The sequence below is a fragment of the Coffea arabica genome, chromosome 9c (assembly GCF_036785885.1).
Source record: "Coffea arabica cultivar ET-39 chromosome 9c, Coffea Arabica ET-39 HiFi, whole genome shotgun sequence".
Classification (NCBI taxonomy): domain Eukaryota; kingdom Viridiplantae; phylum Streptophyta; class Magnoliopsida; order Gentianales; family Rubiaceae; genus Coffea; species Coffea arabica.
Genome location: NC_092326.1, coordinates 36,582,021 through 36,608,826, shown reverse-complemented (window position 1 = coordinate 36,608,826; position 26,806 = coordinate 36,582,021). Strand labels below are relative to the sequence as shown.

The window sequence follows — 26,806 nt, the reverse complement described above, 5'->3', positions numbered from 1 at the left end:
TTTCAGTATTAAGGTCTTCATTGGTGTGTGAACTGATTGTATACCACTACTAATAAACACCAAAATATGCGAAATTCGTTAGGCTAAGAGCAACCCCTCAAATAAAAGCTTTAACAATTGATTGATAAAAATGAGGATCCCAAATTGCATGAACAATATGTCTCAAGTGTGAAGAGTTTAGTGGATGAAAATTGAATCAAAGGAGAGGTCCTTTTTTTTTTGGGTGAAAAGAAACGAATTATGCTCCCATTTTGACCTTGAAATTATGGTACTTGAGATAAGCATGTACTTTGTGGCTGGAAAAGTAAGCAAAAAATGAGCTCTAGGACTAAATGTAAAAGATTTTATATTTGTGGGATTATTTTAGTTGATTTTAAATATAAGGTACTAAAAAAGTTTTTCTCAAAAATTTGAGGGACCAATTTGGTAAATTTTCCTTAAAAATTCAAATAAAGACAACATACTAGTTGCTACAAGACTTTTTGTAAAAATATTTTTTGGACAAAAGTTGGTACAAGATTTTTAAATACTGGATTGATAGTCAGACAGCTTATACGCTTGAATTACCAATTTCTAGTTTTCTTTAATCCATCAATGTGTACTTGAAATTTCAGAAACAAGATAGATTCAACTCATCTTATCATTGTGTTATTTAAATGTACCAAATCAAGCGTCCAAATTCTGTATATATACAGCAGCTCGAAGAAACGCTGAGTACAACCAAGCAGAATTAATTCTTCCACATCAATCAATTCTAGAGTCGATGGCCTCTAAGCTCATCTCCGTTTTCTTCATCCTCCTCTCTTTCTCAACAACACCAGTCCTTTCAGTCGTCTCAGAAGAATGCGAAGCAGACTCAGAAGACTCATGTAACAATAAATCAAAGGCATTGCCCCTAAAAATCATAGCCATTGTTTCCATCCTTGTCACTAGCATGATAGGAGTCTGCTTGCCCCTTGTTACACGTTCAGTTCCAGCTCTAAGCCCTGATAAAAACTTATTTGTGATCGTAAAATCTTTCGCGGCTGGAATTATTCTTGCAACTGGATTCATGCATGTTTTGCCTGATTCATTCGACATGTTAAGTTCCAGCTGCTTGAAAGAAAATCCGTGGCACAAATTTCCCTTTTCCGGATTTGTTGCAATGCTTTCTGCTATTCTAACTCTTATGGTGGATTCACTGGCTACTAGTCTCTATAGCAAGCAAAATAAAGGTGGAATTGTGATTCCTGAGGGTGGTGCTGCTGCTGCTGCTCAAGGAGACCAAGAGATGGCCGTGGGGAATCTCCATGGCCACCACCATGGATCTATCAGTATGAAAGATGGAGTTGGAGGAGCTCAGCTTCTGCGTTATAGAGTGATTGCCATGGTTAGCTTTTCAATCCACCAAGCCTTTTCTTAATTTCTTTCAATTTTGTTGTTCGAAACTTTTATATGCATAGAAAACATCCAATTTTTCATCCCAAAAAACAAATTCAATTTCTATTTCATCGAATAGCTCTTTTTGATTTTTTTTTTTTTAAATTTTTAACGAGAGAGAGAGAGAGTTAAAATGAACTGAGATTTAAGAAACGATAATAAGGAAATAGGAAAAGATCCGGACCCAAGAATTGAATAGCTTGTTATTTTGACAAATAAATTGAGAGCAGATGCCATTAGCACTCTCGCACCATAAATACCTTAGTTAAAGCTCTTAAATGGCAATGCAAGAAAAAAAAAATAGAATGATTGAATTTTTGGGGTAGGTTTTGGACTTTATGATTGTATGTAAGTGCTTGCATTATTACTAGATTCATACTACTACAAAAGTGAGAAGTATCCAAAGTCAACTAGCTTAGATTGGACTAGAAACGTACGGTGTGAATCTTGATAAGTACTTATCACCATTGAACTTGCGCGTTGACTTGCCTGCTGTATAATAATTGCATGAAATTCATCGCCTTAGTTGTTTGTGGGATGCTTGGACAAGTATTACGTATGTTTGACCGGTAGCATAGATGGAATCAGAAAATTCATCTTGATGGGGCGAATTTGAATATACCTAAAATTTAATGTATAACATAAAATATTTTTAAATTTTTATTGGGTGGGAGGCAAAATTTTAAATTCATAAAGAATGTTCTGACAATTTCTAATTTTGAAAGAAATGAAAACTGAATTTTCTAAAACTTTGGGAGTCTTGCCCCCCGCTCCACCCCCCCCCCCCCCCCAAAAAACCACAGATCTTTGTTTCGGTATGTATATTATGGGATTGAAAAGCTAATGTTGAAATTCTGATCGACTGTTGCCTTTGATTTTTTTTTTCTTTTAAAATTTAGATGCATTGGTGTACAAGAACACATTTTTTGTGTGCATTATAATTATATGAATATGCATAAAATCATGTAAAAAATATATATATATATATAAGAGTTATATAACGGGATGAAAATTTCAACCTTGCCTACCCCAAGTGCAAGCCTACTAGAGGTGATTTAACAAAATTTGAAAGGGGAATGTGCCCTCAACAAATACAATTGTCTCAAAGAATTGCTTGTAACAATTAGCAACAGCCTTTTTAGAAAAAAAAAAAAAAAACCTCTTTTTTTATTCTATACCCTGCCCTTTTGTACGTGTTGTTAATCATTAGATCTGATCAAATTATAGACAAAAAAAAATTCTACCAAATATCAATGTGGACTATCTTTCTCAAATGGCTTGTAACATATATTTTCTTGGAAGAAAGTAAGATTGTATAATGGTTATATCAAAGCATATAAAAGCCTAATAGCTTGTATATGTCTAAAAGTCTTCATGTGGAAACTTTTGACAGGTTTTAGAGCTCGGAATCATAGTTCATTCTATTGTGATTGGTATTTCTCTTGGAGCCTCCAACAACACTTGCTCAATAAAAGGACTAGTGGCAGCCCTTTGCTTTCATCAAATGTTTGAAGGCATGGGACTTGGTGGCTGTATTCTGCAGGTACATAGAGACTAAATTAAAGATAATGAATTATTTTTTTTTCTACACCCTCAATATAACACTTTTTACACTTACAGAGCTGAATACATGTTGTATAATCTCCATTTATCTTTGAATTTTATTTGCTGCGTATGTGACATTCATCCAAACATGTTAGTATATTAAACTTAATTTTTTACAGTAACAGTGTAAGAAAAATTGGTCTTATTCTTTAACCTTATCCATTTTTATGAACTTCAACATTTTACATTTAATAGCTAAAATTTGAAGAAAAAAAAAAAGAACGTTTAAATGCTCGCTCCAATAGAGGGCCTGTTTGGTTTGTAATTTTTCAATAAAAAATTTATATATTTTTCGCGAATAATATTTTTCAATTATCTTTTTGCCTCACATATATCAAATCGCTATGATATATTTTTTTTACAAAAACTTTAAAAAAATAGCAGATTACTTTTTTATCTCACGTACGTTAAATCAAATCACTCACTCAAAAAAAATTCTTCTGCAGGCTGAATATAAGCTTCTGAAGAAGGCCGTGATGGCATTCTTTTTCTCTGTAACGACTCCATTCGGAATTGCACTAGGAATAGGTCTAGCAAGCACCTACAAAGAAAACAGCCCCCGTGCATTAATCACAGTGGGGCTGCTGAATGCCTCGTCTGCTGGGCTTTTGATATATATGGCATTGGTGGATTTGTTGGCATCAGATTTCATGGGCCCAAAGCTGCAAGGCAGCGTCAAGCTACAGATCAAGTCCTACATGGCTGTGCTTTTGGGCGCTGGTGGGATGTCTCTCATGGCTAAATGGGCTTAAGATTTGTAACAGTTTAAAACCCACGATTTCGGAAAGAATAAACGTTTCTTTTTTTCTTTTCCTAGTAATCCGTGAAAAATGTTAAGAGAGTAATGGTGTTTTTTTTTTTTTTTAAAATTTTCAAGGTGAAGTTGTACGTGAATCCAAACAACTATTCCTTGTTCGGATTTGAGTTTTCTAAAAAAAAAAAAAATTTACTTTTTCTATAAACACATTTCCGAATCACATATTTCAAATCATTGCAGTACATTTTTCTACAAAAACTTTAAAAAAAAAATACTTTGCAAAAAATTCTAATAGAAGTTGTACATTTTTCACATTAAAGGGAGATTTCAAAGGAAACAAATTTGCTTGAACATTTCTATTAGTTGGGTCAAGGAGTCACTAATGATGACATGACAAAAAAAGACAAAATGTAAACATAAACTTTTGGGTCATTGACTAATGAATAGGGAAGCTTAGAAAGATTAAATGCTACCATGTGAAATGTTGGGGAAAGATTTCAAAGAGGAAGACATTTTGGCCCAACTTTTTTGAACAAATTCAATCCCTTTACTGACATACATGATTAAATTATGCTGACTGATAATCTAGCAACTGATGAAGGGCTAAATCATTATTGTCGTTTGCTGTGGCCTCTCTAATGCTGCACTATTTTAATCTTCTTTAGGTTTCCATAGTACTGCAGCAGAGTTCAGACAAAGCAACTCCTAAATAATTAAAGAAACAACTTTCTTATTCTTTTGTGATTAGTCAATTAGACAAATTCTGCAGTTTTGCAGTCTCACAAGGCTCAAAATAATCAGTTTACGAAACACATGAGCAGCATTCAGTCTTGCATGGATGCAATGAGTGTTGTTCTTCACGGGTTAAGAATAGAACACAAAAAGACTAGCCTTAATCATCGTACCAAACTGTCATTTAAAACCACTCCTTCCAATTACAGGGCTTCAAATCCTCGGTCACGAACATTCGGTCGCAATCCAGTCGCAGACGTAAAAGATCCTTTCACGTTAAATTCACTAACATCGTCCTGTGATAATTCTTTTGATTTTACATGCGAAAAAAAACAAATAGAACTTCTTAAGTGTTCAAGCCCTTTTTAGGATATTGTTTGAATATATAGTTCAATAAGTACTTATTGTGTTGGATAATGTGTAATTTTAAAGTATATTTACCTCTTTATTTAGTTTATAATATAAGATAAAATGGTTAAATTTAATTTTTTTTATTTTTTAAAACACGAAATCTATTCTAAAAGCAACAAATTTTAGCTTTTATTAGACATGTTTTTAACACCAAAAACTCAATTTCTAATTTTATGGGATTATGTTTACTAAACACCTCAAAAGTGCTTTTTTTTTTTTTTTTATCAAAAGTACTATAATCCCAGACGGGGCCTAATTCTCCTACATTATGTGCCCGAAGGTTGAAACCAAAAAAAAAAAAAAAAAGAAAGACATTATCTTTTGAAGCCATTTTAAGCAAATTGTTACACATATTTACAATTGTTCTGCGGAGTAAATTGCATGATGTTGGGCAAGAAAAGGTTGCTGAAATTATCCTGATTTATGCTGACATACCAACGCAATCTTAATTGTCCAATCTTCAATTTCTGTTAATTGTCAAAATTTAATCATAAATAACCGAACTCCGGAGCTATTTTCATTTTTCATACATCTGAATGTAGATTTAGGATTAAAAAAAAAGATGTTGATCTCGTAAACTATTGTTTATGATAAAAAAAAAAAAATTGGTATAAATAGAAAACTCTAAAGCCTCTCTTTTTTTTTAAAAAAAAAAATGTTTTAAAAAATAAAGCAGAGAATTAGCCCATCCGTCACACCTACTCGGTCGGTCAGTCCTACCTATCGTGATTGTCATCTTAACTCACCGACCCACCTGCTCGAGAATCTTGATCCTAATCACTCGCAACTAAAGTCACGGCCATTCTCCAAATTCCTCCTGTCTGCTTTATGCAACAGCGAAAGTCTTAACAAACAAACGGTGAATAAAAAATCCTATCCGATCATTTGTAATACAAACTAGGGTTCGTCTAACCACGCCTATTGAACACTCGTTAAAAGGTATTTCAAAGTGTTAAATTTTTTAAAATGTAAAATAAATTAAAGAAAGTGCATGAATGCAAGAAGGTACAATAGTTGTTCATGTGTACATATATAATAGATTGGATGAAATTTATGCGTGTTAACGAGTATTCATTGGACACCTGTTAAAAAATATCTTATAAAAACTAATGCAAATAATGAATGTTCACTAGTAATTAATTGGTTAAAATCACTCTGAAGGTGTTTCTGTTGCCTACGTTACGAGTTCAAATTCTAATACTTAGTAAATCGATATATATTTATCCCACTATATATATTTATTCCACCGCGACGATGGTACTTTCATTTGTAATCTTATACTCTTATCTTGGAAGATGTGAAGAGCTAAAAACTACTCAAGCCATCAAACTTAACAGTAATGGATAGGGTAAAACTCAATATTGTGGGTATTCGATTTGATATTTAAATAGCTAGTCCGGTTAGATGATAAATGAGTTATTCATTAAGATTTGATGTTAATGAGTGGTCATCGACGGATAACTTGATGGAGTTTGGTAAAAAGATCCTAAAAACATGATACCTAATGTGTGCGCATGCGCGCCTTTGTTAGGTTTCAATTTTAGTGTTCGATAACACGTTTCTTAAATTTATAACCCAATAACATATAACTCTAACCCAATACAAATTAAAACAATAATGATTATAAATAGAAGAAAGCTGATTTAACCCTTCATTAGATATTGAAATTTTCTCGTGCAAGCTCTATGGTGTTACCCAAGTTTAAAACTCAATGTAAAGTGTTAATTTAATATAATGTATATATTGATTTTAGTTTGATAATTAATTTTCCTCTTTTGAACCATTCGGTTTAGCCAGTAGAGGATACCCGATAAGTAATCCGAACTGTGAGTAAGAGAATTTAATAATGTGTATTAAAACTCGTAGAGTTGCCCAATAGGGTTTGATAAAATACTTAAATATATGGGTTAGGGTTTGACAAAAGGAGTTTTCAAGAGTGCTTGCCATCTCTAAATGTATCCAGCACACTCAAATCTAGCTAAATGTATCAAATGTTCGGTGATTTCCGTAAATAAAAATTTAAGAAATTACTTTGGTTTGCAAAATGAATAATGTTGAGCTATTTGGATAGGTTATTATTTAGAATAATTACTGTAGCACTTTTTGTGATGTGATGTATGTGAGATAAAAAGATGGTTCGGAATATAAAAAAGTAGATTGAAAAATGTGTTTATGATGCAAGCGAAATATTATTTGAAATAAAATCACTATCTATGATCCAAATTACCTTCTAACATACAACAATTTTACATTTTAGAATTGTTTCAATTATTGTCATTAGATGCTTATCCATTTCAAGGACAAATCAGTCATTTGGAATTTTCTTGCTTGTACATAATACATGTGACGTCAAATCACTGTGTACTTGCATGCTTGTATGCTAAAAGAACTTTGAAGTTTGAACTATATCCAAAAATTAACCACATTACATGAAAACTCAAGTAATCAAATCTTCTCCAAACCATTAACTAAATCCCTTTGTTCTTCTTTCTCCTTTTTTTTAGAAAATAATATAAAAACTTCTTATATAAATTATTAGAAAAAATAAACATAAATTATTGTTACAAGACCAAGATATACTTTTAGGGAAGTTCTATAATTCCTTTGAATATTATGTCGATAAGATTAAATTCATCGTTGAATATAGAATAAAAATTATTAACTCTTAAATTATATAAAAGTTATCAACGTCCAGATTATTTTAAGAGTTAAAATTACTAAAATAACATGAAAAGATAATGAGTGAATTAAAATAATGAATAACGTACCCAGACCCAAAACCCACAGAGGCGGTAAGCATTTTCCGAACTTCCATTGGTGAGATTGCAAAAGAAATTTTAGGTAGAATCCTAGCTAGATACCAAATTTAGGTAAAAACCCGACTCCGTGTTCACACCAACAAGCAACCACTGTAACTGAACTGAACTAGCTTAAATCGTTCAAAAAAAGCAAAAAAAAAAGAAAAAAAGAAAAAAAAAAAGGAAGGCGCTAGCAAACAAAATATATCTACTTGATGATTCTCTTCTCCCTTTTTCTCGTTCCCACAGAACAAACAAAGAAACAAAAAATGGTATGGTAAAGCTGTGTGGAGACACAAATAAACACTTGTCAGGTCAGGGTTCCAATAATCACATATAAAAATATATAGATTTATTAGTATAATTGAGTAAACAGCTTCTGAGAATTCTGAGCAAAGTTTCGGATCGAATTCTTGTTTGTTGAGGTGAAGCCCAGCAGACCCTCCTGGTATGGAACTTTCAATTCTTTGATTTTGATTTATTCTTCTTCTGTTATGGATAGTTATCCACAGAAATACTATTATATTCCTGATTTCATACTGATGCATTTGTTTTTTTTAATATCAATTCCAGTTTTTTAATAGGAAATAAGTAAAGGGTCTGAGTGAAATTGACTTGTGGTTGTGGGTTTGACTTTGATCAAGATAAAGTACTGAATTTGAAGGAAAGTTTATGTCTTCAGATTGTTTGCGTTCCTGATTTGTGATTTTTCTGGATCTTGTTAATGGGATGCTGCTTAATTTTTTTCATGCAGAACCAGAGGTGACAGATCAGAAGTTTATGGAGATTGGTGGTCTGGTCTGGGAGGAAGATTCCTGAATTTTAGAGCTTCAGGATAATCTAATAATGGGTTGTTGTCAGAATACTGATTCAAGATTTCTTGTTTTTTCTTCGCTTTTTTTTAAGCGATGAAGTATATAAAGATATTTTTTTTTTTGCATCAAATTGGTTAGTGGAATTTGATTAAATTTTGAGGTTTCTTATTGTTTGAAGCAGTTAACAAGTAAATAAGTTGTGGATATTTGATAAATTTTTACTTAGTGATGGAGGAACAAAGAGTTTATAGCAAAAGGGCACCTGAAAATTTAGCTAACAATTTGAAGGTAGAAGAGGATGAAGAAGAGTTTCGAAGCTGTTGTGAAGATGAAGATGAATTGAGGGAGAGGGAGAACTCGGTAAAGGAGGTTTCTGAAACCATTGATCTTGATGAATATTCTGTGAGAATGTATTTCAAGGGTATATCAGTTGCTGCTCCTGGAGAATCTGGTTCTGGATTTTCTGGAATTGGAGTGGTTATGGAGAGGTCTGCAAATGCTGCTCCTATTCAAGTGCAGAAAAAGCTTGATTTTTATGTTGCAGAATCTGTGGCCAATTATTTAGCTTTAATGGATGGTTTAGTAGAAGCTAAAGAGAACAAGATTAGGAAGGTATTTGCCTTCACAGATTCCAAGATTCTTCATGATCAGGTCAGAGATTTCTCCTTGAAAATGTCATCCATAAATTCAGTGTTTCATGATTTTTTCACTTTTGATAACTCCTACATTGATTGATTGTTTGGTGACAATAGTGCTGAAAGATGTACTTTTTAATCTGCTGGAATTTGGGAATGTGTCATACAACGCGTTCTGAATAAATGTGCCTTGACAAAATTCTTTTTCTGTTCAATATATTTTAACATGGTGCTTTCCATGAATGCTCTTTCCAATTACTCCTTTTTTACTTCAACAGAGTGCTAAAGGACCTTTCTTTTTCCTTCTGTGTTAGTTTTCTTGCTAAATTTGAAGTCAGTGGTAATTACCGCTTCCCATCCTTTGATTTTGGTATTTAATCTCACTAAATCGAGTAGAAAAAGCATGTATTTAGAACTGTAGGAACTTTGTTATACAGAAAAACAGTTCCTATGTTTCGTTTTTTAACTTATATGCAACCAGATACAGATTCCTAGTAAAGAAAAGCACTTTCATCAGAAAGATACTTTTCTGCTTAATAACATGTAAGAAGATGGGTGATTCCTATTTGCTTATCTGCTAACCATACACATAGAGGTCTAGTCATTCATATTTGGGCCTCAAAGATCAGAACTGCTTATTGTTTGACTTCTCATTTTCTGAAAGTAATATAACTTTCTGTCAGGTTATGCATGGTGAGAGACTTGAGGATCCACTTCTAATGGCACTGAAGCAAAGGATCCTGGAACACACCTGTGATTTGGAAGCATTCACACTTGATTTTGTTCCCAGAATTAACATTAATGCTTTAGGATTAGCCCAAGTAGCTGTTGGTGTTATTGCTTTTCCTGCTGAGGGTAACCAATCGACACAGAGTTGCTCAATATGTTGTGACGAGAAGCTTGCTTCGATGATGATGACAATGAAATGTTCCCACAAATTCTGTTCTCACTGCATGAAACAATACGTTGAGGATAAGATACAATTTAGTCAAGTCCCAGTTAGATGTCCTCAACTGAAATGCAAATACTACCTTTCTGCTACTGAATGTAAAACTTTTCTGCCTGTCATCTCCTATCAATCTTTGGAGAAAGCTCTTGCAGATGCAAATATTCTGAACTCCGATAGCATGTATTGCCCTTATCCTAATTGTTCAGTCCTACTTGATCCTAATGAATGCTCGTCATCTAGGGCAAGTTCATCAAGTAACTCAGAGAACAGTTGTGTGGAATGCCCCGTTTGTCAGAGGTTTATCTGTGTGGATTGTGGGGTCCCTTGGCATTCGTCAACAACCTGTGAAGAGTATCAGAGTCTTCCACTGGAGGAGAGGGATGGAAGTGATATCACTTTATGTCATCCAGCTCAGAATAAGAGGTGGAGACGCTGCGGACAGTGTCATAGGATGATTGAGCTCATGCATGGGCGCTACCGTATGAGATGTTGGTAAGACCCTTTTCTTAGCAACTTATCTGCAGCACACCTTCAAAAAAACCTTGAAGCCTTTCATCTAATCAACTTAGCCAAACATACGCTCTATGATTTTGTGAGTGGTGAGGCAAATGGCCTCTCTTTATATGATTGTGCCAAAGTTTGTGCTAGATTTGATACATATTAGCTGTTTAATTTGTTTGATATATATTGCTCTCTCATGAAGCTACACCATCAGTAGATGATGAGTTTTTGAGAAATGGTATAGTTGTGCCTTTTTGAATTGAAAGGGCAATAAAATTACATCAAGGCATTTCTCTGGCTCTGTAGTCGGAGCCATTGTACTAGTGATACTGATGATAAAGCTTTGCCTTTGCATGAGAAGAGAATGCTCATGGCAGCTGTAGCCATTATGAGTATATAACTTGAGTGAGATTCTCCACTCATAGCGATGAATGGAATCAAAGATTGATAAGATAAGATGAAAAGAAGAATGTGTGGCTTATATAGAAAATGTCCAGCTCACTTGCAATCCATTCGCCAAAAGTATGTTAAACTGAATTTTAGGTTTTCTTATGATTTATAAGTGTTTCATTTGTCAGGATGATGATGCTAATATGGATATCTCATAGTGATGATTGGGTTTCTTGTACATAATGAGAATTTAAAACTTCCATTGTGGTTTTTTGTCTACCTGATCGAGGAAATTCATTTTTAGGTTTTCTCCTTGAGATAACTAAAAAGGTGGCCTCGCTTGATACACTTGGTGATGCTTAACTCGTATTTGTTGACTTCCAAGAGTTGGTTACCAAATGCCTTGCATATCAGTGAACGTATAGAACAACTAAGTTATAGTATTGGTTGTCAAATCTCTTTACCTATCATATGGACATGAGCAGACCTCCTACAAATGTGTTTTTCACTCTAGATTCTTAGATAACACAGTCAACTTTGCCTACAGTTGTTGCATGTTTGTACCATCATTACCACATGAACTGTTGGAAAATAGAATTGGCATGGAAATGCAATCAAACATCCTACTGTTTGTGCCATTTCCACAAACCAAAACACCCCTCGCATTTGGTGGCCCTGAACACCCAAGTATTTGAGCTCTAACTTAATAACATATACGCAAAAACCAAGCTAGAGTCCTTGATTTAGTTGCAATTCATATAATTCAGATCTACACATATATTAGGACAGTCTGATCTCAATGAAACTTGAAGTAGTTGAACAGCTGAAGTATTAGTTTCTGATGAACTTGAATTACTACTTAAACTGCTTGAGCTCAAGCTTAAGCTCAAGTTGGTACTTCTAAGTAGTTGTGCTGGAATCCAGCAAGAAATAGTGAAGACGCAGCTGGAGCATACTTTCCTTAACTATTCTTTTGGTGTTAGAATATTCGTTATAATTGTATTATAGGGGTAGATACACATATCAAGCTGTATAGAACTCATATAGGTACATACCTATGTGAGTCTATTGATCTAGATGTTCGTTTTAGTCTCTGCTCCATTAGGCTTTGAACTGGTTGAGTGGAAAATTTTTGTTTTGCTATGAACTTCAATTATAAATTAAGCCACTTGGGATTTGAGCTCGACAAAACGTCACCCAAGCAATGAGCTTCTTATTCTATAAATTTAACTCATGAATAATAAGTTCTGAATTCTTTTTTTGTTGGAAAAAATAAGTCATGCTTCTTGATAGACATGATATTAGATAGTATTTTCCAAATTCATCTCTGAAATTTTTGCATCTTGTAAATTATGCATTTGTTAGTATGCACTTAGAAACTGACAATGACATAATTCTGACACTGAAACGAAATTAAAATATCATTCCTTGGGACTATTGGTTGCGATGCCAGCATATACCGTTTTTAGTCCAATCTGTCAATATATTGGCAAAGGGAACAAGTTTCCACTTAGGCAAGTTTGAAGTATCATAAACTAGTTGAATATAATGTGGGCTTTTGATCTTAGGAGTCCACATGGCATTTTCTACCTCATAAATCGTCTTTTTGAGAAATTGAAACAAACAAGCACATATGTGCTGGAATCTTTAAAAGCTGTTCTTCTTCTAATCCCAGGACTCATGTTGTAGTGCTGTTTAGTCTTTCCATTTCTATCATACAAGTCAAAAGTTGTAAATTTTTCTTGCATATTCTCATTGCTCTTCTTTTTATTGTGTAATATTGTTTCTAATGGCAATCTCCCTCTTAACATTAGAAAAGCAACATCCATAAACATTTATAGTACAAATAGACAATCGCTCTACTTCATTATTCTAAAGAGGTTTATTGCTCCATAATGTATCTTCATTAAAAAAAAATACAAATCTTTAACAAACAAACAATTCTTTCTCGTGTGATGCACAAGTTTGTTAGCTAGTTCTGGGGGAAAAAAATTCTCTCTATTTGCATGGTCCATCCATCTCACCTGATTGTTATGAATATTACTGGCCATCAGATACCAATTTAGGGAGTTAATATCCGCATGTGACATAAAATTTCGACTTACACATGTATGAGGCTGTCACCATATCATTTCACTGATTTGCCCACATGTTGTCAATACAATACACGCTTTTGCCTCTGTTGCTCCATTAAGATTATTTCGATGCTGTGAATCCAGAATTACTTTCAGTTAAACTTATATTTCCATTAGTTGAGATTAGAATTTAGTCATGTTATGTATGGTACCTTTTCTCATTGTTGTTGTCTTATAGCTTTAACTAAACATAATTAACTAACTAAATTTACAACAGAATCGATTTATGAACTGCAGATGCCTAAAAAAAAAAAAAGAAGAAAGTAGTGTGTTTAACTATTTTATTTGCACAGGGCAATGTGTAGATGCACTTAAATTTGTAGTTCCCCAGCTTTGTAGACCTAGCTAGTGTTGGTGCATGTTTGGGAATTGGGATAACATACTTTGTTGGGAAGGTTCTTGGAACTGTTTCACTTGTGGAGGACAAGTATCTCCTTTGAAGTTTGTACTGGGATCACATTAGCACTTTTGAAATTCAAATATGCACTAGTTGTCCCATTGTAAAGTGTAGGAGTAAATCAGGAGCAGAATAACTGTATGTCTTTATGGGATCTTATTATCTGCTTGCTTGTTTAGTGCAAATTATTTCTACCGTTTCTGGGAACTTGAATGTAACTGAGAGGTTGTGCAGGAAAGTTCACACGGTGAGGCCTTCAAGACAGGTTCATGGTGCCCCATGGCCCATGCACAACCTGCACCTCTTACATGTAGTCTAATTGAACTTTGGATGTGAATTTTGGTCACAGAAATGACACAATTTGTCTTTGAGCTGCAGGTGTGGGCATGAGTTCTGTTATTCATGTGGTTCCAATTACTGTCATGGACAGCAAACATGTCAATGTACATTTTGGGATGAAGATTATTCTGAAGATTTGGTAAATCATCCACCACAAGAATTCGAACAATGGGCTTGGGACTCATTTGAGCCACTGCCATTGATGATGGATGCATATTCAGATCAAGAGAGATCACAGCTGGCACTGATTCAGAGGTTTCTCGCTGGAGGTTTTAGTCTAACTGATTCCCAACCTGACCAATCCCCACCACGCTGTACAGATACCTATGCTGAAACCATGAAGAATCTCCATCAGCTTCCGTGGCTTGAAAGATTTGTTTCTGTCATAAGTGATGATTTCTATGAAGACTATTTCCAATGAAATATTGGAATATTGCATATTAAACTGCCCTGCATGAAGTTGCTAGGATGCAAAGAAAATCAATACACGAGGTGTGAAGAGTATCTCGCTCTCAGACTCTGCAAGAGTTTTCAGCAGATAATGACGTTGTTGTTTAGTTATCAGTTAACATCCTGAGCTGAAATACCTGACCCTGAATTTCGAATATAAGGGTTGTGGATCCATCCATTAGCATGATGAGTTGCTTTCCTTCTGGGAAGGCGAAGGTGAAAGCTAAAGGACAAGTAGATGACATATTCTTAACAATTGAAAGCGATGAAATATACATAATTACTTTTATTTAACTTGTGTTGGCTTCTGTTCTCTCATAGTTATTCGTTTATGTTTAATATCCTTAATGCTTGATGTTTCTGGTTAAAATCCATTTGGTTAAAGTGATCTGCTGATTCTTTAGGTGTTTGTGGTTTCTTTTGTTACACAGTCTAAAGGCAGAGGAATGTGTGCTAAATTCAAGAAAACTGTGCACTTCGCATGATAGTCCTCTGAAGTAAACCTTCCAAATCATTCTAGTTTTTGACATGAGCAAGATCTGTTCTGCAGTCTTTTGTTGCTTCTCTAATGGTACATGGATCCTCTTCATTTCTATTTGTGCTTTCTGTCTATTTTATAATTTTATTCTTTTGTAGAAACAAGCACATTCAATTATCCTTTAAGCAGCACAGGCCTTAGCAGTGTCTTGAGTAGCATTATGCCTAAGTAGAGTTTCCTTCTGAAGATGGAGGATCAAATATACAAGTTTGGTCAGATTAGGTCAAATTAAGTTGGATAAGTTCTTACTTAGTTTTGAGTGTCAAGTAAATGGTACAAATACTCAAATCTTGGAGCTGTAAGTGAGTGATCTGATACAATAATACACTCTTTTTATGAACCGAGTTGTCTTAGATTGGTTATAGATTGGAAAACTCTACAATGTACTGATTTTGGATTGCCATTTTTTGCCCCAAAATTTTTTCATTTTCTGTTAATATATTTTTCAATTATCTTTTTACTTAAAATACATTAAATTGTTACAGCAAATTTTTCTATAAAATTCTAAAAAATAGCAGGGCAAGCCCGTTTGGATTGCATTTTTGGGAAAGCAATGTTTTAGGATGTGATATATGTAAAATAAAAAAGTGATTGAAAATTGTATAAAAGAAATATTTATAAAAAATATAAAAACTTTTCTCCAAAAAAATCACAATCCAAACAAAGTTTCACATCGGGGTTGGGGTTGGGGTTTGGTTGGGTTATAAGTCCCTGGGACATGCTCAAGAAGCTTTTGAGTACTGTTTTGGGATTAGGTTAATATTTCAACAAAAGTCTGATAACAGCTGTTGACAAAAGACAAGTTGCCTCGTGAGTAAAAGGGAGTTTGGGTAGATGGTTAAAAAATTCGGCTAAGTCTGCTTAGGTTCCCCTCCTTAGGTAGCTTATCCCACATCGGGGTTGGGGTTGGGGTTGGGGTTTGGTTGGGTTATAAGTCCCTGGGACATGCTCAAGAGTTGCCGGCTTTTGAGTACTGTTCTGGGATTAGGTTTATATTTCAACAAAAGTCTGATAACAGCTGTTGACAAAAACAAGGTTTAATTACAATACATATGCTATAGGTGTAACATATATGGTCTTTCCATTGGCTGAAAAATGAAGAGTTAGTACTGAGCTATTATATTAAAACTTGAAATATATATATATATATATATATATATATATATATATATATATATGTATATCTATATCTATATATGCACACACACATTTAGAAAAAGAACATAGGAATATAATCTCAACCAAACAACAACGCCATTTTAATCTAACACTCCAACTGAAAAATAAAAAGAAAGAATGCAAGAAAAGAAAGAAAACTACAAAGGTATTTGAGAATGCAATACAAATGAATGATGTTTCAAAGAAACAACAATTTAAATTCTGGGGATAGAAGTGAGAAATTAGTAAATTCAAGTAAACGAATTGCAAAACAAATATTCCAAATTCCCTACTTTTACACTTTATGCCCCAAGTATGATGAAACAAATCATCTCCTAATTCCATAAAGATACATACATATATATATATATATATATATATATATATATATATATACACACACACACACTAAACAGTATGTCACGGTCAGATGAATTAATAATTCTCCTAACGGAAACAAAAAAATGAATGTAAAAGAAAAAGAACTATTAAATCTTGACACATTTTACTAGGCATGTTACTCGAGTATTTTGAGGTTTGTGAAGTATTTAAGTGAGCATCTCCTAAATTTTATGTGGATCAAAATGTTAGCAAATTTGAACTCGATTCGAATTTGAACCTGTTTGATGTTGATTTTCCAACTAGTCAAGCGAAATTTGAATAACATTTTATATTCGATAATATTCAAATTTGATAAAAAAAATTTTATTCAAATTCAATTCGACAAATAAATAAGTTAAATTCGAACAATATTTTAATTTCGTTAAAATAATCAAATAAGTTTGAATACGAGTGTGTTCAGTTTGATTAGATCCGTTTGCACTCCTAAATTTGAGACCGTGACTAATTTAAACTTGATTTATCAATTAATAAAATCAAACATAAAAAGTATTTTTTATTCTATAAAATGGTCAGTTAAGTTCGGATTTGGCATGATTAGCATACTATTTGAAATTTATACGTATAATATTCAAATTAGTCGATCCTCACATCGGTTCATCTTAAAATGTTCAACAAATAAATAAAATAAATTTTAAGACAATTTCAAACTCCGTTATGTAAAAAGGGAAAAAAAAATAAACGGTATTATTTTTTGTGTTGTTCGTCTCGATTACACTTTCAATATTCAGTTATCTATTTTCAAATTTTAGACACATAGCCCTTCTCTTGTGTGACAAAATTTGAAAAAGAAAACCACAAAAAACTGAAAAATTTTGGAGGTCATTGTCTTGACTTTGACTGCCTTGTTGAATTACTGGGCCCAAAAAATATCTGTTTACTCTGGCCTGGTCGGGGAAGTGTTTTTAGATATTGGATATTTCTTAATGGAAGAAGGTCGGAGAAGTTACCACCGCCAAGGTGGTGGCGATCGTCGTGATATTGGCGACAGTTATGAAGAGTACCAGCAAGGCCAGACTTCTCATAGAGGTTTTCACGGAAGGTACAATCGTGGTCCGGAGGATGCGGCTGCTTCCGACAACTGGTGGGGTGCTAGCGGCTCCCACCACAGAAGGCTGCAGCAGCAGCAGAGTGGTGGTGTTGGTGGTTCAATTGGAAGAGAGTCTAGGCGGCAGCAACCGATGGAAAGAGGGTTTTGGCCGCATCAGAGTGGTAGTAGTGGATCAAGGGATGGAGGATCTTGGCGTCGGCAGCAGAGTGGCAGTGATGGTATTACTACGGAAACAGCGTCCTGGAGGCGGCAGCAGAGTGGCGGTGGTGGAACTACGGAGACAGGGTCATGGCGCCAGCAGAGACCTGGTGGCAGTGGTGAACCGGCGGAAACGGGGTCTTGGCGGCAGCAGAGCCTTGCTGGTGGTGGTGAACCAACAGAAACGCGGCAGCAGAGTAGTGGTGGTGGAGGACTGATGGGAAGAGAGGCTTCGGCGGATAGAAATTGGGGCCCATCTTCTTCTTCGACAACTTCATATCAGAATCAAAAGCCTTGTCGATCATTCCCAGGTATTTTTTTGTTAGTCTCTGGAATGCTACATCCAAGATATAGAATTTGAATTTAATTTACTTTCACCTATTCATTTGCATTTATGATAATTTGTTTTACTTTTCTTCGTGGGTTGGGCGAGCGGTTGGATTGGCTGGATAGTAATTGGTATAGGACTTGTATTGGAGGCATTTGTTTCTTTATATGAATATTCTGGATTTAATCGTGTGGATGTTTTCTCCATATTCGGTTGGTGTTATTGGGTAATTTGGTATTGTAGCATATAAAACTTAATACTAAAATTAATCAATTTTGAAATTTATGTCATACTCTAGCAGTTTGTACTGGGACATATGCCTGTTGTCTTAGGAGATGGCAAGGGGGAGAAGTTCATTATTTGAAATTGCACAGGACTTGCTTTTCCCATGGGGGTCATGGCGGCTTTCACCATATTACTCTATTTAATTTTCGTTCTGGATTTTCCCCTTTCTGTGAAGAATTACTATTGTGCTTTTGCATGTTAAACTGAAAATTGCCCCAAATCAGAAGTTTACCATTCATATTTATCAATGTGCTATAGCTAATAAAGTGAAAATGTAAAATGATTGTATAATGCACTAGATAGTATGGTCTTAATTTCATGATTCTTAGGGCTCCAGTCCATTGGTTATTTAGCAACTTCATGGGGTTTTTATCTAGGTGAAGGATAATGGATTTTCCTGCTGAATAATCACACAAATGGCTTAATAGGAGAGAAGTACAACAATGACAAGAGTCTCTAGCTATTCTTTTGAATTCTAGCAGCCTTGAACTACGTACTTTTATTTGAAAGCATGTGCTTGTACTGAGTTCTCTTCCACTTTTCTTTTCCCAGCATTTCTTTCTTCTTCTTCTTCTTCTTTTTTGTTGTGGATTCAAGTGAAAAATCTTTTGTAGGAACTTGTGTAATGTGTATTTATATCATTTTAGAGTATCCATGATTGTCTTCGCATATTATCATACGTGCTTTGATGTTATATCTGAATTAATTTGTATTGAGCTTGCAGCTGCAATGCCTTTGTTTCTAAAAGTAGACTTTTTTTTTTCATTTTCTTTCAGATCCTGTTCAACTGGATGTTCCATCACTGAGGATTTCAGATCAGAAACCTCTGTCATATCATCTAGAGAAAACAGAAAACATAATTGTGCCTTTGAGAAGGCCTGATAGCAGAACTTTTGCTACCAGATCAATCAGTCTTGTTGCTAATCATTTTCCAGTCAAGTTCAATCCGAGTGGTATTATCATGCATTATGCTGTCCATGCCAAACTGGTTAGTTCTATTGGACATAAGCCACTGAAAAGATCAATTCCCAAGTCTCTTATGGGCTTGCTTAAAGAACAGTTATTCTCTAATGACCCGAAGAGTTTCCCAAGCGATTTGGTTGCTTATGATGGGGAAAGGAATATCTTCAGTGCTGTTCCACTGCCTAGTGGGGATTTCAAGGTGGAAATATCTCATGGGGACGATGTAACTTCTTGCTCATACATAGTCACAATCAAGAAAATGAATGAGTTAAAGTTGTCTAGGTTAAAAGAATACCTAAATGGAGACCTCTTGTATATTCCTCGTGATATACTACATGGTATGGACTTGGTAATGAAGGAAAACCCTTCCAAGTATAGGATACGTTTAGGTCGAAACTTTTTTTGCAAGAATTATCGAGAAGGAGATGACCTTAAACATGGGGTTGCAGCATATAGAGGCTTCCAACAGAGCCTAAAGCCTACATCTCAGGGTCTTTCCTTGTGTTTAGATTACTCAGTTTTGTCATTTCTCAAGCCTTTGCCAGTTTTAGAATTCTTAAAGGAGAATATCGAAGGGTTTCGAGAAGGGTTTCGAGAAGCTGATGATGCTACAAGGATGAGAAGACAGGTTTTGAATGCTTTAAAAGGGTTGAAAGTAAGAGTAACTCATCGTATCACCAAACAGAAATTCACTATATCTGGTCTCACTGAAAAAGTGGCAGGTGAACTTTGGTTTGACCTTGTAGACGCAGATCCCCAAGCTCCTCCAAAGAAAATTAATATTGTTGACTTTTTCTGGCAAAAATATGAGAAGGAAATTAGGCATCTGAATATCCCTTGCTTAGATCTTGGGAACGCCAACAAAATACATTATGTTCCTATGGAATTCTGTATCTTGGTTGTGGGGCAGAGGTATCCAAAAGAACGTTTGGATAGAAAAACAGCATCATTCTTGAAAAAATTATCATTGGCTCCCCCAGAAGAAAGAAGGAGAACAATTTGTGACATGGTACAGGCTAAGGATGGACCTGATGGGTATGTACTATTTATAACAAAGTCTTTATGCGTGTTCACTTTACATTTATCTTTCTTCTTTCATTGCTTTGGCTTAGGATAAGATCCAGATTTATTAGCACGGTGGTAAGTTAGTTGCGTGATTGTGATGATCTGAGTCAGCAGATTGATTAGTTTCAAGACTTTTGTTACAATCCAATATCTATGTTTTTGGGTTTTCAAATACATACTTTTGTTCTGTTTCTTTTGCATAATTGTTTTGACCTTTGGCATTGGGCATCTTTTTCCTTTTAGCGTTATTTTTGGTGCTCTCAACTAATCTACTTCTTCAGGCAAAAAGTAGAAATTCAATGGTTTTTTGTTCTTTTTCATCTTCCCCTTTCCCGAGTTTGTAATGTAAATGGATGTAGCAGAAATGCCTATTTGGGATCTAGGCTGTTAAAATGTGGGCATAAGTGTTTAGAATATGGCATGAAATATTATGGTTTAGAATTGTTGCAATTGTTCATTGGTAGTTTCACTTTTTAACTGCCTGGTATATAGAATAGAATGATGAATTATATACAGAGGAAGTGTTTGAATCTCAGGGACTGAAGCCCTGATCTAAGTGAAGTTCTTGATGTTACCTGTAAAAGCAGTTTTCTAACAATGCCTAATTGAATTCATTATTTGAAGGAAATTACATTAACTGACCCGAAATTAAATAAGAATGGGGCTTGATCTCTGACGATCAAGTTAGTATATGTTGGGAATTAAAGAGGAATTGGAAGGAGAAACAATGGAGAATTTTCTGGTCTTTCTTAGATTTCCTTGGTAATGAACCTCCCGCATTTATATAAGAACTTTCCCTTTTGTTAGTCCTCCACCTGGCTATAGTGAATAGTACTACCTGCAAATCTCTGCTCTGAACAGTATAGCATGCAGACTCATTATTCTGGTCTTTATACATTGAATTATGGATGAGTTTGCATGATACTCATGCTGCATCCGTATGAAGCAAGCTAAGCTGCACCCTTTGATGGTGTGGATGCCAGTTGTTCTTTTATGGAATCTCCATGTGTCATCCATCTACATAATTGTTAACCATTCAACTTTGCTAGTGTAGTTGGGGACTCATGATGTAACATTTGTTAATATTACATTTATTGTATTATTTGCTGGATGACCTGATTCATAGAAGTTTCATCTATTAAATGGAGCAGGACTGTTGCTAAAAACTTTCAGATGGAAATGGATTATAATATGACATCTCTTGAAGGTCGAGTCCTTGGTGCTCCTGTACTAAGGTTGGGTGCTGCTAATGGCAATGTCTATCCTGTTAGAGTTGACCAGGAGAAATGCAACTGGAACCTTGATGGGAAATCTGTAGTGGAAGGAAAACCAATTGAGCGCTGGGCCTTGATTGATTTTACCTTGTCTAGCCGATGTAAACTGCAGGCAGAAGAGTTTATTAAGAATTTGAGGCATCATTCTGCAATACTTGGAATCCACATGGAAGATCCCCTTGTCTGCCACTTCACTGGAATGCATGAATTTTCTTCCATTGTTAAGATTGAAGGACTTCTCAGAATGGTTATTTCTGATGCCAGACACAGGAGTGGTTCACAAGCTACACAATTGCAACTTATTATCTGCGTGATGGCTGGAAAGGATCCTGGATATAAGTATCTTAAATGGGTCTCTGAGACAAAAATTGGTGTAGTGACTCAGTGTTGCTTGTCCCTTCATGCCAACAAAGGAGAAGACAAATTTATGGTAAATCTGTGTCTCAAGATGAACGCCAAGCTGGGAGGCAGCAATGTTGAGCTCAATGAAAGGTTTCCTGATTTTGCAGATGACGATTACGTTATGTTCATTGGTGCTGATGTGAATCATCCTGCAGCACGGAACTCTACAAGTCCATCAATAGCTGCAGTTGTGGGCTCAATAAATTGGCCTGCGGCAAATCAGTATGCTGCAAGGGTTCAACCCCAAGATCACTGCAAGGAAAAAATTATGAACTTTGGAAGCATTTGTCGGGATCTAGTCAGTACTTATGCCCAGCACAACATGGTCAGACCAAAGAAAATTATAGTGTTCAGAGATGGTGTTAGTGAGGGACAGTTTGATATGGTGCTGAATGAAGAGTTGCTTGATTTGAAACAAGCGATATGCGATGTTCATTATCAACCAACAATTACCCTTGTTGTGGCCCAAAAGAGACACCAAACTCGACTTTTTCTTGACGGCAGGAACAATGAAGGTGTTACCGGAAATGTTCCTCCAGGAACTGTTGTGGACACAAAAATTATCCATCCCTTTGAGTTTGACTTCTATCTCTGTAGTCATTATGGAAGCCTTGGGACCAGCAAGCCGACTCACTACAATGTCCTGTGGGATGAAAATGCTTTTGAAACGGACAAGTTGCAGAAGCTCATATACCATTTGTGTTTCACTTTCGCTCGATGTACTAAACCTGTTTCATTAGTACCGCCTGTCTATTATGCTGATCTTGTCGCCTACAGGGGACGACTCTTCCAAGAAGTGGTAACAAAGCAATCTTCTGCGCCTTTATGGTCATCTTCTGCAATATCATCAGCATCTTTGTCATCTTCTGCTGCTTCATTTAACCAGAACTTTTACACACTGCATCCAGACCTCCAAAACATTATGTATTTTGTTTAGGCAGCTTCATCAAAGCTGTAATATCCTCCATTAAGCAGTGAACGCCCAGAGGGAAACGTTTATTGTAGAAATACCCCAAATTGCAGATCTAATTGCCTTGTCTAAGATGTTGGCAAAGCAGTTTGTGCGTGAATCTAAGTCTTATAGTATCTTTTCATTATATGTTTCGACTCTGATGCTCATGGAATTGTCGTACATTGCTTTGACACTAGACCACTAATTGTTTTCCGAAACTAGGGGTACAAATGAGTCATCAAATCGAGTTTTAATTTAATTTTATGAAATTCATAGTCGAGCTCAAGTTCGACGAGCTCGACTCAAATTCAACTCAAGTTCGAGTTCGAGCATGAGCTCGAGTTAAAAAAATAATAAAAAATAATTATTTATTTTTAAAAATAAATAAAATAATAATTTTTAAATAAACAATAAAATATTAGAAATATATATAATTTTACTATTAAAATAAAAAATAATATATATATATATATATATAATCTCGAACCGACTAGCAAGTTAAAGAACTTAGTCACCGATGTTCCAAAAATTTGATGCCAAAACTGCAATTTTCTGTTGAGATTCTTGGGCTAAAAATCGTGCTTCAAGAACCCTTGAGGTGGAGAAAACCCAAAGAAATTCCTTCGTGACTCTTGAGAAGGAAGGCAGCAGATGCATTACAACTATTTACAACAGGGTGTGGAAAGGATAATGGCTTGAGCCTTCTTGAGGTTCCTGAATTGATGCTTATAGGCTTCCACGAAAAAAGTTAACTAAAAGAACCTTCTACTTTCCGACTTCTTTTCTAGCTTTTAACTCCCTCCACCGGCCCAGCATGGACACTTTTGTTCTTTTTGGGGAGTCGCGTTTTCGTACGGCTATAGTGCTTTATTGCCTTATCCGTAAAGGCTACATATTCTTCTTCAGATTTATGGCCGGAAAAATTGTGCTTCAACGAATCTTGGAAGAGGGGGAAAACCAAAGAGATTGCTTGGCGACGAAGAAAGCAAAAGAATTATATATGGGCGAGGGAAAGACAGTGAAAAGTCTTTGAGAATGACTTGCAGCAAATTGATTTCATTCTCATGGACACGGGATGAAAAATTTTATTAAAAAAATTCAATTATTATATAATGAATTTTATATGCATTGACAGTGTATAGATTATCATCGTTAAATATATGAAATATAATCATCTAACGCTAACAGTATATATTTTATCAGCACAGAAAAAATTAATTTTTATAATCATTAGGCCTAATGTTTTTTTTTTTTTTATCATCATGTTGTTCAATTCTTCCCAGTTAAGGCCAAGTCAATCCAATAATCAAATTACAAAATTTCTAACATGCCCTTTTTAAATTCCAAGACAATGACAGGATCCACCCACCAAAAACGACATCCTAGGCCATAGAATCCTCGTAGAATGCAAAAAAAGGTCAAAGGACGTGCACCAATCAGCACACGTCACCTAAGCAAGTCATATGACAACTAACGTCATACATAACCCACCATAAAGCAAACTTTCATACGTCATGCCGCGTTACTTTTTTGATAAGGTTTGTTTTCGTGTTCGTTATTTTTTCTCGAATGCATTCATATTGAGAAAAAGACCCATTGACCTTTATTATTTTTTTTTTTATCAATCCCCAGAGGCAAGGTTTGTATGGATTTAAAAGGAAATCATTTAAAATGACAAGCTACATATAGGGTCTGTTTGGTTGGAACTTGGAAGTAAAATGTTTTTCTTGGGAAAATATTTTCCGTGGAAGTAATTTTCCATGAAAATCATTTTCCTTTCATCATTTTCAAGTGTTTGGTTAGTTTATTGAAAATATTTTCTTACTTCATTTTTCTGGTATTTGTTTAACTTTTGAAATATTTTCACTTTTATCTCTATCTTTACTTTCTACACATTATAATTACATACTTCTTCCCATGTAAAATAAGAAAATTTATCTCATTGTTTAACTTTAAAAAATCTTGAAGAAATGTATATATGAATAAAAAATATCTCCTTAAGCAATAAACAAATTGCTGGCTATTTAGTGTCAAATATCAATCACATGCAATGCTTATTGTGACATATATCTTGCACTCTCACTGCTGAAAGTTTCTCTAGAAAAGAATGTCCTTATTATACATAATTAATTACTAACATAGGATGAGCAGGATGAGGTTTTTTTTTTTTTTTATTAATATACTAGGGGGAGGGTTGGGTTGGGTGGTACGGGGGAGGGAGTGTAAGGAAAAGGTTTTGGGTTCGAGTCCTCCTGTTTACACTAAAAAAAAAAAAACATGCTACAAGATGTTTTCAGTAAGTTTGGAACATACTACAGGCGGGATGCATGCATTTCGGAAAACAACTTCAATAAGTTTGGAAGGGAAGTTGTTTTCCATAAGATGAGTGAAAATATTTTACATATGAAAATGTTTTCAGTAACTTTTGTACAACCAAACACGGGAAATTAGAAAAATATTTTTCCTGAAAAACATTTTCACCCGAAACAAACGGACCCATAGTAGCAAATGATGAGAGATAAAATTTGAACTGTTGACCTCCACCGAGCCTTAAAAGCTTTGGTGGTGACCAATAGCCGAAATGACTGTTGGTTCATTGATCTTTGTTTGGGGGTCCAATAATTGTGAGTTTTTTTATGCAACTAAGGTCTTATTTGATAACTCAATTCAGTATTTAAATTTAATGGATTCAAATCTTAATATGTTTAGACGCGTTTGATAATGAAAACTTAAATATCTGAATTAACTAATTGATACTAAATTTCGTAGGTAAAACTTACTCTAAAAAATAAGTGATACACTATTCACTTAATATGATATACACTCAAAATGTACCACATTTGAGGCTTAACAATTTAATAACTTAATAATTCAGATTTTAGATTTCAGATTTTAATTTTCAAATTTCAATTTTATCAAATGCACGTGTTTATTATAAGTTTAGTAGACATTAACTAATTTATTCAGTATTATAACAATAAAAATTAGAAAATCATCTATAGCTTGTTATTTATTACTTCCTCTGTTTTATTGAAAGTGTTCTATTTTCTATTTTGGGATGTCCCAAAATATATCTCATTGAGAAATTTAAAATACATTTTAGTCTTTTTCCAATATAGCCCTTTTTTCTAATCATATGCATATTACCATTCAAATTCAAAATTTGAATTTATGGGGGTAAAATTAGAAAGAGAAGTATCAATATCATAATTAAACCATTATCCCTAAAAAATTGGATTATCGAAACAGAACCAAGTATTTGGGACGGAGATAATATGTGCTGAGTTACTAGGTCATCTAATAGTATAAAATATAGAATTGTTAATATTATGTATATGTGTAGATATGATGTAGATAATGTGTATACAATCAAATTGCCAAATGAACATTTGGATCATTTCTAATTCATATGATTGGACACATATGTAAAGTTCAAATTTAAGTAAATAAGTTTTTGGATAGAAAATAGAAAAAGAAATCATGTTTTAATTCAAACTTCCGTAGCAGAAATGGTAAGGGAAACAATAAAATGTCAAAACTTTTGGGGGCAATTTTAAATCTAGATAGAATATTCTGAAAATTCAAGAGGAGCAAAAGTGAGACAATAATAAAAATAAATAAATTTTTTGTAAGTTATTTTATAATTTTTGAAAAATTGAGATAGTGGAATTGCACCCGTGAAATGACTATAGCTACGCCCTTGATGCATCTACCATAATGACATATGGTGTCATTTTATATTTATTCCTCTTACTTTCTTCTCAAAACTCTTCTCTCTCTCTCTCTCTCTCTCTCTCTCTCTTCAAAGCTCAAAACTCTTCTTAATCTTTAGCAGATCTGATAATTAGAAACATGAACAG

At 34.5% G+C, this 26,806-nt stretch overlaps 3 protein-coding genes across 3 annotated transcripts; all 3 read left to right on the top strand.

Annotated features, from left to right (window-relative positions):
* Positions 1–695: 695 nt before the first annotated feature.
* LOC113707913 (probable zinc transporter 10) lies at positions 696–3,831 on the top strand. The gene is made up of 3 exons (XM_027230308.2): positions 696–1,369; positions 2,813–2,962; positions 3,471–3,831. Exons 1-3 carry the CDS (start codon positions 764–766, stop codon positions 3,774–3,776), a joined length of 1,062 nt encoding a protein of 353 aa, XP_027086109.1. The 5' UTR covers positions 696–763; the 3' UTR covers positions 3,777–3,831.
* A 3,905-nt stretch (positions 3,832–7,736) lies between these two features.
* Positions 7,737–14,627, top strand: LOC113708721 (ATP-dependent RNA helicase DEAH12, chloroplastic). The gene is made up of 4 exons (XM_027231301.2): positions 7,737–8,170; positions 8,477–9,188; positions 9,856–10,613; positions 13,923–14,627. Exons 2-4 carry the CDS (start codon positions 8,766–8,768, stop codon positions 14,302–14,304), a joined length of 1,563 nt encoding a protein of 520 aa, XP_027087102.1. The 5' UTR covers positions 7,737–8,170; positions 8,477–8,765; the 3' UTR covers positions 14,305–14,627.
* A 2,539-nt stretch (positions 14,628–17,166) lies between these two features.
* Positions 17,167–23,091, top strand: LOC113707844 (protein argonaute 2-like). Its single transcript, XM_027230184.2, has 3 exons — positions 17,167–17,988; positions 19,067–20,288; positions 21,470–23,091. The coding sequence occupies exons 1-3, from the start codon at positions 17,355–17,357 to the stop codon at positions 22,929–22,931; spliced, it is 3,318 nt and encodes a 1,105-aa protein (XP_027085985.1). The 5' UTR covers positions 17,167–17,354; the 3' UTR covers positions 22,932–23,091.
* Positions 23,092–26,806: the final 3,715 nt, after the last annotated feature.